This window comes from Vulpes lagopus, chromosome 1, assembly GCF_018345385.1.
Source record: "Vulpes lagopus strain Blue_001 chromosome 1, ASM1834538v1, whole genome shotgun sequence".
In the NCBI taxonomy this organism is placed as follows: Eukaryota; Metazoa; Chordata; class Mammalia; order Carnivora; family Canidae; genus Vulpes; species Vulpes lagopus.
This window is the reverse complement of record NC_054824.1, coordinates 74,394,208-74,408,102: the sequence shown is the minus strand read 5'-3', so window position 1 is coordinate 74,408,102 and position 13,895 is coordinate 74,394,208. Positions and strand designations below refer to the sequence as shown.

The 13,895-nt window shown below is 34.2% G+C and overlaps 1 protein-coding gene across 15 annotated transcripts in view; it reads right to left on the bottom strand.

Moving 5' to 3' along the window:
* The window catches only part of DLG1 (discs large MAGUK scaffold protein 1), a 232,396-nt gene that overhangs the window by 62,609 nt on the left and 155,892 nt on the right, over positions 1-13,895 (bottom strand). For all 15 annotated transcript variants that reach the window (XM_041748422.1, XM_041748253.1, XM_041748574.1 and 12 more), the window contains 2 exons: positions 10,129-10,249; positions 4,288-4,444 (listed from right to left, as the gene is read on the bottom strand). In XM_041748422.1, the coding sequence (XP_041604356.1) occupies positions 4,288-4,444; positions 10,129-10,249 (278 nt within the window). The remainder of the gene's footprint in view (positions 1-4,287; positions 4,445-10,128; positions 10,250-13,895) is intronic.

Genomic DNA, 13,895 nt, shown 5'->3' with positions numbered 1-13,895 from the left:
CTTTATATTTTAAGTAAATTTCTGGTAAAGAGTATATATTTGGGTCTTAGTTGTTTTTTTTTTAAACCAAGTTGACAATTTCTGCATCTTAATTGTTAACTGCAATGTAGATATTAACAGAGTTGAATTTCAATTTCATATTGTCATATTGCTTTTTATTTACCCCATTTTTCCTCCTTTTCTGCCTTTGTTTGTCAGAAGCATGTATTTTTTTTCATATTTTATTTTATTCCCTGTACTGAATTTTTAAAACTATAGCCTTTAAGAGTATTTTTAGAGCTTCCTCCAGAAATAACATGTAAATATCATAGTCCACTTTCAAAGAATTCTGTATCACTTCACAAATGTATAAGAAACACTAGTATAAGTCCATCTTCCCTGTCAGTTGTGCTCTAGTGCCCTTATATTTTACTTCTACATGTCATAACCCCGTAGTATATAATGCAATTTTTTGTTTTAAATAGCTAAAGTCTTATAAATATGTATAATTATTTTTAAAAAAATTTAAAAAATGTATCTTTTGTATTTATTCACGTACCCTTTCTGTTATTCTTAATTTCTTTCTGCAGATCTAGGGTTTCATCTTGTATAGTTTCTCCTTACCCAGAACAATTTCTTCCAGAATTTCTTGTAGGTTTGCCAGGGACAAATTCTCTAAGCTACTGTCTGTTTGAAAATGTCTTTATTTTAACTTCATTTCTCATAAATAATTTCACTGGATATAGGACTCTAGGTTGACAGTTTTTTCCTTAAGCACTCTAAAGATATTGTTCAATTGGCTTTTGTCTTCTAATATTTCTATCGAGAGGTCACTTGTCATTTGTACTGTTCCTATGTAGGTAATAGGCTGTTTCTAAGACTGCTTTTAACAAGTGATCTTTAGTGTAGCTTTCTAGTACTTTAATTATGATGTATCTAGGTCTAGTTTGCTGAGCTTCATAGACCTGTGGGTTGGTATTTTTCATCAGTTTCAGAAAATTGTCATTGTCTTCAAAGACTGTCTCCTCTAGTAGACTGATACTGTTCCATAGATCTTGGATACTCTGGTCTGCTTGCTCTTCCCAAATTTCTATACACCCCTTATGTTTCACCTTGGGAACTGTTATCTGTCCTATGCTCAAGTTCACTGATTCTTTCTTTTGTTGACAGTGTGCTAGTAAGTCTTTTAAAAAAATTTTTCATTTGTGGTAGTTTTTTAAAATTTCTAGACATTCCATGGGATCCTTTTTTTTTTTTTTTAAGATTTTATTTATTCATGAGAGACAGAGAGAGAGAGAGAGAGAGAAAGAGAGGCAGAGACACAGGCAGAGAGAGAAGCAGGCTCCATGCAGGGAACCTGATGCGGGACTCGATCCCAGGACTCCAGGATCATGCCCTGGGCTGAGGGTGGCGCTAAACCGCTGAGCCACCCACGGATCCCTGGGATTCTTTTTTGTAGTACTAATGCCTTTGTCTAAATTCTCTAATCTTTTCATACATATTTTCTACCTTTATTCCTATATTCTTTAGTATTTTTATCATTGTCATCATGATCTTATCATAGTTATTTTCAAGTCCCTGTTTGATAAATTCAACGTCTGAACCTTCTCTTGATTTAATTCTATTGACTGCTTTCTGTCTTGACTAGTCTTTCTTTCCTTTCTACATGTCTTGTAATTTTTTTTTTTTTGTAATTTTTAATTGTAAAGTAGACAACTTCAGATAAAATAACAAGAGAGGCTGAAACAAATAATATTTAAACCATTGTGTCTGGGCCATGACAGTGGGGGAGCTGAAACTGCATTTTACTGTGGTTTTAATTAAGTTTAGTTTCATATCTTTTGAGAGCAAGATTAAGACTCTTTCCCCTCAGGGATATAAGACAGGAATACTAGCACTAGATCCTGGAGCTTACCAGGATCACTTAGTATTTTACAGCTGACCTAATGGCTTTTAAAACTGAATGCTTTATAAACCTGCTGCAGCTTTCTGAGCTGCTGGTAACTTCTCTTTGTTTTCTAGATCTGTCCCAGGCTTGCTGTGTCTTGGAGATATCATTCCATCCACACAGTCTCAGAGAGCTTTTTCTCAACTCTCTTGCCTCCTACTCTTTATCTCTTAACAGCTAAAGTACAGAGTTCCAGGCCTGTTTTTTACAGATCTTCTGCCCAAGGTCCCCTATTTTTGTTGAGCAGGTACCTTGTATGATTCAGGAATGACTTTTTCTCAATTCTTTTCTGTTGGTTCCCAACCTTTGGTTTATTGCATCTGAGCACTAAGTGAAGACCAACGGGAAAGAGTTCACAGATAGGGACAGATAGGTTTAAGACTTGGTCTGTGGCTTCCTAGAGTTTTTTAGTTTCTCTAGTCCAATGATGCCATTACACGCTAGGTAAAGTTTTGGCTGGTTTCTCTCATCCCCGTCTATTCTCTTTCTCCCAATCACTCTATCAATTACTATTGAAAATAAACTCACAATGCCAAATTTAGAATAAAAGAAAACAATTTATCACAAGTCACGTGTATTAGTTACCTATAAACTTCAACAAATAGATTATTTATGGTACTTAAGATAAATAGGTTTAAAAGAAAAAATCTAAAAGAATATTAGAAACTATAAATAACAAATAACAAAGATTCCACAAAAACTTACAAGGCAGACAAAAAAAAGAAGTAGAAAGAATTTCTAGAGAGCCAAGAGTACTCTGCAACTTAAAAATTCATTTTGGCTTAAAGAGCAGATAAAGACAATTTATGAACTAGAAAACAGATCTGACTGAAAATTAAGTAAAAGGAGAGTAGATAAATAAGAAATTGGGGTTAAAAGACATGCAGAACAGAAGGATAATATCTTTTCACAGGAGGAAGGACAGATCTACACAATGTGGGAAAGGCAAAATTTGAAAAAATATTGGGTAAGTTTCCAGAACTGATTAAAGACAGGACTCCTCTGATCCAATGAATCCCCAAAATAATAAATAAAATGTTAGACGTAAACACGTTAGTTAAATTCTTGTCAAAACTTAAGAGACCTTAAAAAACAGTCAGTGAAAAAAAAGAAAAACCAAATCACTTGCAAACAAGACATAGATTTTTTTTTTGTTAAATTAGCAACAAAAGACAGCATAAAACAGTATCTTCAAAGTAGTGCGAGACAACAGCTGTCAACCTAGTACTTAAGACACAATTATATTTACAAGCGAAGGTGAAATAAACATAATTTTAGACAAACTCTATGAGTATTTATCATTGAGAAATTATTGCTGAAAAAACAATCCAAGGGCTCCCATCAAGGTACATTTAGATATTTGAGAAATATTTTTGCTTTTTAAAATGATCAGGGAATTCTACTAGCATGTAGAGGATGGAAGCTAGAAAAGCTAAATTTTCTACAATTAACAAAATAGTCCTACACAACAAATCCAATCCCAATGCTCTTAGTGGCCTACTGAGAAACAAAGAAGAAAGAAGTGAGATATAAGAAGAGATGATAACAACAAAATAGAACATATGGATTAACTGTTAAAAAACAAAAATCAAAATGACTAAGTTTGGGGGACATAAAATTAAAACCTTAGTAAAATACTAGAAACAGTGCAACTAGAATTAAAAGTTTCCCAAAGTCTATGTGTCATTAGGGAGGACAGCAGAACTACTGATCAGTTTTAAGTCTAAAAATGTATGGGCAATAACCACATAAGCACACAAAATGAAAGAAAAAAGTAGAGAAGGCAAAATATCAAGCAAAAAAGAGTTACATTAATATCAGGCAATATAGCTTCTAGGGACCATTATTAAAAAGAGTATTATTACATAATGGTAAAAAATTCAACTCACCAGGAAGGAATAAAGATCCTAAACTTATATGCATCTAATAACACAGTTTCAAGGTATAAAAATTAAAAATCGCTGTAAGAACAAACTGCTAAACCTACCATTACATTCAGACAGCTTAAAAAAATTCTTTTAATCATAAATCAAGAAGAAAACAGATTAGAGTATAAGGAAGATTTACACTATGTATGTAGTTAACATACAGATAACCTTGCAGTCAAGAAATAGAGACTATGTACTTTATTTCAAGCACATTTATAAAGAATGACCCCCTTATAAATAAGCCAAATATCAAAAGAAAATGTATCCTACAAAACATGTTCTCTCACAACACTGCAATGCTACAATTAAGTTGTAAAATGGTAAGAAAATAACCAAAATATCTCTTATAACTTTAGGATAAAAAAAACAAAACTTTTAATAATAGGTCATAGCTATAACAATAAAAACATTATTTTGATTAACATATCCTACCGATATAATACGATCTCCTTTTCTGAGCTCTCCACTAAGATCAGCAGGTCCTCCAGCCAAGATAAAGGAAATAAATATTCCTTCTCCATCTTCACCTCCTACAATGTTGAAACCAAGGCCTGTTGAGCCACGATGAAGAACAACTTTTCTAGGTTCCCTAAAAAAATAAAAAATATTGAACACCTTAGAAAATCCATATAGAATTTGACATACTATCAGTGAGAATTCCCTATTTATAACTCTTATATTATCCAACTATAAAGAAAGCTAGATCAAAGTTAAAATGGTTTTCAAAACAATGAGTAGAGATTCTAAGCCTACAAATTAGGCTTAGAAATTAAAAGGAAAAATTCCAATTTTATATAAAACTAAATGCTCATGTTAAAAACCAATGATTTTTGTTAAAAAACAAACATGAAACAAAAAAGGAGAAAACAATGTGGTATTTTAAAAAAATGACATAAAGAACCTATTCAAGAAATATATACACTTAAGAAAAGTCGATGTACATATTTTATTACCCAGAAAGCAGTCCCTGCCCTTACCTAGAACCTGTATAAGGCAGAAAAACCTTTGTCTTAGAAAAGGTAGGCCAGGTCCTTTTTCCAGTCTCAAAAGGATGAGTCACGATGACTAACCTAAGTCAGTCATTGGAATCTCATTCCTCTTTGCTAAGTTGAGGCTAAGACGCTATTCTGTCCTTTGGGAAATAAAGGTAAATTTTACTGTCATTTCCCAAAGACAGACAGATCCTAAGAAAAACAAAGCACATTTTTGTCCCCATACCAAAGCACATTTGTGCCCTTCCCCACCCATAATAACCCCCACACAAAATGAACACTAAAATCCCATTACTGGTTTAGACATATTATAATCATGAAAGTAAGAGCAGAAGAGTCTCAGAGACACCATGGACCTAAGGGTTGCTATACAAATGTGGGAACTGCCCATCTCTGAACCTTTTATATAAAATAATTAAATATTTTTACTTCTTAAGTCACATCTCGCTCACTCTTGTTCTGCTGTTCATTCATTTTAAGATGAACCTTTCCCCACAACCTCCATTTAAAATTTCTGAAATCAGGACTCCTGGGTGGCTCAGTGGTTGAGCTTCTGCCTTCCACTTGGGGCGAGATCCCGGGTATGGGGATCGAGTCTTGCATCGGGTTCCCTGCAACAAGCCTGCTTCTCCCTCTGCCTGTGTCTCTGCCCCTCTCTCTCTCTGTATCTCTCATGAATGAACAAACAAGACCTTTAAAATAAAAAAAAAAAAATCAAGTCTCTGAAATCAGAATATATCTTACCATTGCTAAGGTTTTACATTTGCCCCCAGTTATAATTAGTTGTGTGAATATCACTTATAACTCTAGTTAGACCATGAAACTTCCAGCAGCAGAATTGACAGAGAACATCATTTGAAATTAGAATGTTAAAAAAAAAAAAAAAAAGAAATTAGAATGTATATTTGGTAAATATTTTAAAATTTAATTGGATTTTTCTAGAACATTTCAAAAAGCTATTGGTAACAAAATGCTTAACAAAGTAAATTTTTAAAAGAGATTTTTATTTGACAGAGGGGATCCCTGGGTGACTCAGCGGTTTAGCGCCTGCCTTCAGCCGAGGGCGTGATCCTAGAGTCCCAGGATTGAGTCCCACATTGGGCTCCCTACTTGGAGCCTGCTTCTCCCTCTGCCTCTCTCTCTCTCTCTCTCTCTCTCTCTCTCTGTGTCTCTCATGAATAAATAAATAAAATTAAAAAAAAATATTTTATTTGACAGAGAGAGACAGCAAGAGAGTGAGTGTGAACCTGCACAAGCAGGGGGAGTGGCAGGCAGAGGGAGAGAGAGAAGCAGATTCCCTGCTCAGCAGGAAGCCCAACATGGGGCTGGATCATGACCTGAGCCAAAGGTAGACACTTAACCAGCTAAGCCATTGAGGCATCGCCAGAGGTAACTGTTTAAAAAAATGAATTTTTGAGATCCTTCCATACAATGTAGAATTAATGTTAAGTATTTGCTAAAAATCCAAACTGGCATTTTCTAGTCACTCACAGGTTTTCATCATTAATCAGCTTTGCCAGTTTACTTACAGGGTTAAGAAAATTAAATTTTCTTGTCAAAAATAGTAAAACCAAATAATAAATTGTTTAGGAAATATTAAACACATATATAAAAGAAAAAATGGAATAATAAATCCAAATTCAAGAAAAGAGTTCACTTGGTGAGGCAGTGTAGGAAAGGCAGGGTAGGATCAGGGCACAAAATAGCTTTCATTGTATTTCATTATATTGGAGATGTTTTGTTTTCATTGGTAGATGACAGAATCATAGTTTAGGGTTTCTACTATGTTTTAAAATATATATTGGTGAGGAATGGTTTAAATGGATGATGGGTATTAAGAATAGGACTTGTGATGAACACTAGGTGCTGTATGTATGTGATGAATCACTAAATTCTATACCTGAAATTAATATTACACTGTATGTTAACTGACTGGAATTTAAAGAAAAACTTAAAAAATATATATGTACGAAGCAAAAAACCACACATACATATGAATTAGTTTTATATTTGCAAATAATAATTTAAAATAGTCTACTAAAAATCCAACAGTCTTTCAGAGAAAAATAAATTCTGAATTTTCAAATAACCTAAGCACATGAAAAGATGTTCAACATCATTAGTCATTAGAGAAATGCATGAAAAATCACAAGATACATCCCACCAACTACAATAGCTATAAAACAGAACAGAAAAAACAAGTACTGGTGAGGATGTGGAGAAACTGGAACCCTCATATATTGAAGGTGGGAATGTAAAATGGTGTGGTTGCTATAAAAAACAAATGGTTCCTCATAAACATAAACATATATTGACTATGTGACTCAGCAATTTCACTCTTCAGTATATATCCAAAGGAAGTAATAAGCAAGGATACAAGCAGATATGTGCAAGCCAGTGTTTATCAGAGCTTTATTTTCAATACTCAGGAGGTGGAAACAACCCACATGTCAATCAACAGATGAAGAGATAAATAAAATGTGGTATATATACATAATGGAATATTACTCAGCCGTAAGGAATGAAGTTTTGATACATGCTATAACATGGATGAATCTTGAAAACATTATGCTAAATGAAAGAAGTCAGACACAAAAGAATTTTAAGATTATACTTATATGATCAATCTAGACTAGGCAAATGCATAGGACACAAAGTAGACTAGCCTAGAGATTACCAGGGACTGAGAGGAGACGGAAATGGGAATTATTGCATAATGGCTACAGTTTGTCTGAGGTGGTAAAAAGGTTCTGTAAATAGATAATGGTAATGATTGTGTAACATTGTGAATCTAATTAATGCCACTGAATCACACGTTTAAAAAAATTAATAATGTAATATATCAAAAATCACTGAGTTTACATTTATATAAAAAATCTCTGAGTTTACATTTTTTAAAAAAGATTTTATTTATTTAAGAGAGTGAATGAGTGAGAGCAAGACAGAGAGCACAAGTCGGGGGAGGGAGAGAAGAAGGCTCTCTGCTGAGCGGGGAGCTCGACAAGACCGAAGCCTAAAGTAGATGCTCAACAGACTGAGCCACCCAGGTGCCTCTGAGTTTATTTTAAATGGGAGAAAGTGTATGATATATGGATGATACCTCAAAAAAGCTATTAAAAAATGAAGTTTAGAATAATCAATATTCTGTATGTTGAGATTTTTTTTTTTTTAAGATTTTATTTATTTATTCTTGAGAGACACAGAGACACAGGCAGAGGGAGAAGCAGGCTCCCTACAGGGAGCCCGATATGGGACTTGATCCCAGGACCCCGAGATCATGCCCTGAGCTGAAGGCAGATGCTCAACTAACACTCAACTGCTGAGCCACCCAGGCGTCCCTCTTTTTCTTTTTCTTTCTTTATTTTTTATTATTATTATTTTTAAATTTATTTATGATAGTCACATAGAGAGAGAGAGAGAGAGAGAGAGAGAGAGAGAGGCAGAAACACAGGCAGAGGGAGAAGCAGGCTCCATGCAGGGAGCCCGACGTGGGATTCGATGCCAGGCCTCCAGGATCGCGCCCTGGGCCAAAGGCAGGCGCTAAACTGCAGCGCCACCCGGGGATCCCTCTTTTTCTTTTTTAAATGGTAATGTGAAATAACTTCTGAAAGATTTCTTAGGGTCAAATTGTGGAGAACTTCTAATGTGAGGGTAAAGATTTTTGTACTTCATTATCTGGACAAAGTTGTGTAATTATCAAAAGGGAGTGATAAAACACGTTTTAGGAAAGCATATGCAGGGACGCCTGGGTGGCTCAGCGGTTGAGCATCTGCCTTCGGCTCAGTGAGTGATACCAGGATCTGGGATTGAGTTCTGCATCGGGCTCCCTGTGAAGAGCCTGCTTCTCCCTCTGCCTGTGTCTCTGCCTCTCTCTGTCTCTCACAAATAAATAAAAATCTTAAAAAAAAAAAAAAAAAGGAAAGCATATGCAGTAATCAGCCACCTGATTTTCACAGAAAAGTACAGAAAACAGATCTGTTGTGTAATACTAAAAAAGTCTGATACAATATTCTAGAGAAAATATATATACTGAAAAAAGATGAGGAACAGCAATCAAGACACCAAGAAAGCATGTTTTTGGTTTGAAAAATATGCAGATTAAAAAAAAAAAAGAAAAGAAAAATATGCAGATTAAAGACTAGATAAGACGTTAACCACTTTTCCTCTTTACTTCAATAAACTGGCACTATTAGCAAAAACAACAAAACCATGCACATCAGTATAGGAACACAGCCTAAAGACTGACAGCCTTGAAATTTTGTGTCACAAATAACCACAAACACTGTTTTTTCCTATTTTTCACTCCAAACACACTGAGCAAATATTATAAGTTTTCAATATTGCTAACTCTTGAAAAAGAGGATATAGATGAATATTTCTTCCTATCTGACCTTAAAGAGATCATTGCCTAGAGTCAGGAGTCTGACAAGAATAATTATAACTACGAAAGCTCAAAAATAGTAACACCAACAATAACGCAATTAATAAAAACATAAAAATAGACATTAAATGGAAGACATTTAATGTTAAATGTTATAATATGAAATACTTGTACAAATTATAAAGCAATCTGTATAAACTTAATGTCTTATTACTATATTGAATAATGTGAAAAAGACCTAAAATACTTTTTTTTATAATAAATTTATTTTTTATTGGTGTTCACTTTGCCAACATACAGCATAACACCCAGTGCTCATCCCCTCAAGTGCCCCCCTCAGTGCCCGTCACCCATTCACCCCCACCCCCCGCCCTCCTCCCTAAAATACTTTTCACTTATTTTTTCTCACTTAGTCGAGAGTTTTTTGGGAATAAAAAGATAGTTAATCTACAAACTTTATTTAAAACAGTAAAGTTAGATCAAGGTAAATTTTAAGAGTGAGGATATTAAGGATACATATCAAGCAAAGAAAATATCATTTGTTGAATTCTAAACATGAACCAAATGATTGCCTTAACAAATTTTGATATATATTAAATAGGAATATATGAAAAGTTAGCTTTACATTAGTATATTCTTAACTTAGTTTTACCCCATGCTAATTTCTAAGCACAATTTACCATTCCTGAAAAAAAAAGGTAATATGTTTTTTAAAAAAGTCATTTACTTGGCATATGAAATATTTTTATATTTCAACCTCTCAACGAAAAGTTAAGGTTTAAGTTCATTATCTGTCAGTAAAATCTTTTAGTCCTGAAAATTGTGGTTTTCTTACTTGTCTGATTATAACTCCTTTTAACAGGTGGCTTTATTAAGAAGGATGAATGTTCAGTTCCTTACCTTGTAATTTCATCATCTCCAAGCATCGCTTTTGAAACAGGTGAGTATCTGGCTGGTGATGCTGGTGTATGGCCCAAGTAGGAAGATGGGCTAACATGGTTATCAACAGGCTGAGAAGAAGCTTCAAAATAAATAAAGTAAAAAACACTTTAAGTAAAACAAACCACTCTGTACTGCACTTGTGAATTATCAATTTCAAGGCTAGTTAATGTGTAAGTCATATCTGCTTATTTATGTAAGTTGGCAGAAAAGACTTATCAGGTAAAAAATTAGACAAGCTCAAGTTTCCAGGTGAAAACTAGGTCAGACATTCAGATCAGCAAAGCAAACTTACACCAACTGGCTTCTCTTCAGAAAATAGAACTAAAATGGAGTTTTACATTAACTGATATGCACAGTTAAATTCAGGAAAGGTCATTTAAAAGACTGTCCTAGAAAAGACTATAATAAAAAATCTAAAGTACAGTAACCTAATTTTTCTAAGAAGTCATTTTGTAGATTAAGTTAAAAAAATCATATTACTTAAAATTTGATTGTGAATGACGAAAACCAAATGCTTAAAAACAGGCTCAAAAAGACTACACTTGACAAAATTTTACAATAAATTAAGGGACATCTGGCTTCCAGTTTGGCAAGTAAATTTTTAAGTCATCACTCTCTGTCCTAACAACTAAAAAGCTAATAAACAAACTAAAAAAATCAACAGCTCTTCTTAGATCCTTAAGATAAGGGGGATCACAGGGCAAACCACTGCCCCCCAAATTGGAGAAAATGATAGGCTAATACAGAGAATTATAACTTACCAGGGCAGAAACCTCCGGGAACTAGTAGTGCTAGGGTAGAGAAACCTGAATTGTAACTGGCAAACTGCTGGAGGTTCAATGTGGGCAACTCTGAGGGTGAAAACACTCCTCAGGGACCCCGTTATTGGGGGAGCCCACACATTTGTGAGTTTTACCTCCTGGAACTCTACCAGGACCTCACAGTGAATAGTGGGGAAAAATCTTCTTTTGCTACTGGCAGGAGGAAGGGAGAACTAGTAATTTGAAATACACAAAAGCATTCTGTTTTTCTTAACAGAATCTGCCCTCAGGAGAAACTATCAGAACCTAATCTGCTAGGGTTTTATCAGGGACTAGTGACCTGGGGTAAGGGAAATAATCAACTCCAGTCCGCTCTAGTCATCCTATCCCATTGAAGGAAGAAAGTTAGAATACTGAAAAGCACTACATTCCAGAGGTGCAAACTCTTAAAAGACTTGAGACCTGATCACAGGACTAGGAACACTTTCCCTCCCCAACACCTTATCGTCACATTACTAACAGCCTGTTTATAGCAGTTCATTTTACTCAGTACAACATCACCTGGCCATAAGGAAAAAATTACAAGACATAAAAAAAGGCAAAAACACAGTTGGAAGAGATAGAGCAAGCATGACAACAGATTCAGATATACCAGCAACCTTGGACTATCAGACCAGGAATTTAAAACAATGATTAGGGGTACAGCCAGTTAAATGTTCAACTCTTGGTTTTGGCTAAGGCTGTGAGCTCAGGTCACGAGACTGAGCCCCCCGTTCTGCTCATGCTCAGTGTAGAGTCTGTGTAAGACTCCCTATGCCCCTCCCCTCTGCTCAAACTCTTTCTAGAATAAATAAATCTTAAAAAACATAACAATTAACATGCTAATGGCTGTAGTGGATAAAGCAGATAGTATGCAAAAACAAGAGCAATGTAAGCAGAGATGGGAATTCTAAGAAAGAAACAAAGAAATACTAGTGATCAAAAACAATGGTAACAGCAAATAAAAAATGCCTTTGATGGACTTATTAGTAGTCTGGCAATGGCTGAGAGAAGAATCTCTGAACTTGAGGATATCTCAATTAGCAACCACTAATGCTGAAAAGCAACGAGAGAAAAATGAAACAAAAGGAATCCAAAACAAAATATCCAAGAACTTTGAGACAGCTACAAAAAGTGTAACATATATAAAATGGGGATACCAAATGTAAAAGAAGAGAAAAAATGGAAGAAATATTTCCAGTATTTGGAAACAATAATCACTAAGAATTCCCCTAAATTAATGTCACACATCAAACCACAGACCTAGGAAGCTCAGGAAACACCAATTAGGTTAAATGCCAAGAAAATTACACATAGAAATATCTTTTTCAAACTAGAGGAAAAAAGGCAGGGTTGAGGGTGGGGAGAAAAATGCTAAAAGAAGTCACAGGGGAAAAACCCACTATACTGATAAAGGAATAAAGATAAGTGTTACATCTAACTTTTCAGAAACTAATAGTAGTAACACTGTATTCAACTATACTTGCTTAAGTATATATATGTGTGTATATATAAGTGAAATGAATGTCATCAACGGTACGAGGGATGGGAGAGAGTAATAAGCATTATTTTAAGGTACTTACAGTACCTATGAAGCTGTATATCGTTAGTGGACTTAAATAGGTTGATATGTATGTAGCAAACTCTAGGGCAACCAGTGGAAAAAAGTAAAATGAGACTGTTAAGGAAGGAGAGAAAATGGGACAAAATGTTTGAATAAAACTGTAAAAAGGAAAAAGAGTGATGACAAATACAGAAATAAGAGCAACAAACAAAACAGTAACAAGACAGATCTTAATCCAACTGTATTAATAATCACTATGAACATCAATGGTCTAAAAATGCACCAATTAGAAGACAGATGATCAAAGTGGATTAAAAAACAAGACCCAATTACATATTCTCTATAAGAAACCCACTCTATAAAGGCACATATAGATGAAAAATAAAGGGATGGAGAAAGATACTACCATTCTAACACTACCAAAAAGGAAGTGGGAGTAACTACATTAATTTCAGATAAGACTCAAAAGTAGTTATGAAGGATAAAGAAAGGCATTACATAATGATAGAAGGGTCAATTCTCCAAGAAGACATAACAATCTTTAACATGTAAGTACTTAACAATAGTGTCAAGTTATGCGAGGCCAAAATGACAGAACTGCAAAGAGAAACAGATGGATCCACACTCTTACCTTATAAATGGACAGATTTAGGAGGCAGAAAATCAGTAAGGACATAGTTGAACTCAACAATATCTTTAATCAACAGGATATAATGGATATCTGTAGACTATTCCATCCAATAACACAATGTACATTCTTCTTAAGCTCACATGGAACATTCACCAGAACAGATCACATCCTGGCCCATAAAACACATCTTAACAAATTAAAAAAAAATACATCATACAATGTCTGCTCTCAGATCACAATGGAATAAAAAGAAATCAGTAACAAAATGATAGCTGAAGAATCTCAAAAATGCAGTTATTAAATAGTATACTCCTAAATAATCCATGGATCAAAAAAGAAATCTCCAGAGAAATTAAAAAATATTTTGAACTAAGTGAAAATGAAAACACAATGGATCAAAATTGTGGGATACAGTGAAAGCAGTGGTAAGAGGGAAATTTATAGTATGGAATATATTCCATTATATAAAAAGGAATTATCTTAGCTTCAACCTTATGAAACTAAAAAAGAAGAACAAGAAAATAAACAGGAGGAAAGAAATAAAAAATTAAAGAAGAAATCAATGAAATTAAAAAATAGGAAATCAATAGAGAAAATCAGTAAGACCAAAAGCTGGTTCTTTGGAAAAAAAAAAAAAAATCAACAAAATTGGCATGCCTCTAGCCAAGCTAATTAAGAAAAAGACAGAAAACATTAATATCAGAAATGAAAGAGGGGACATCACAACAGA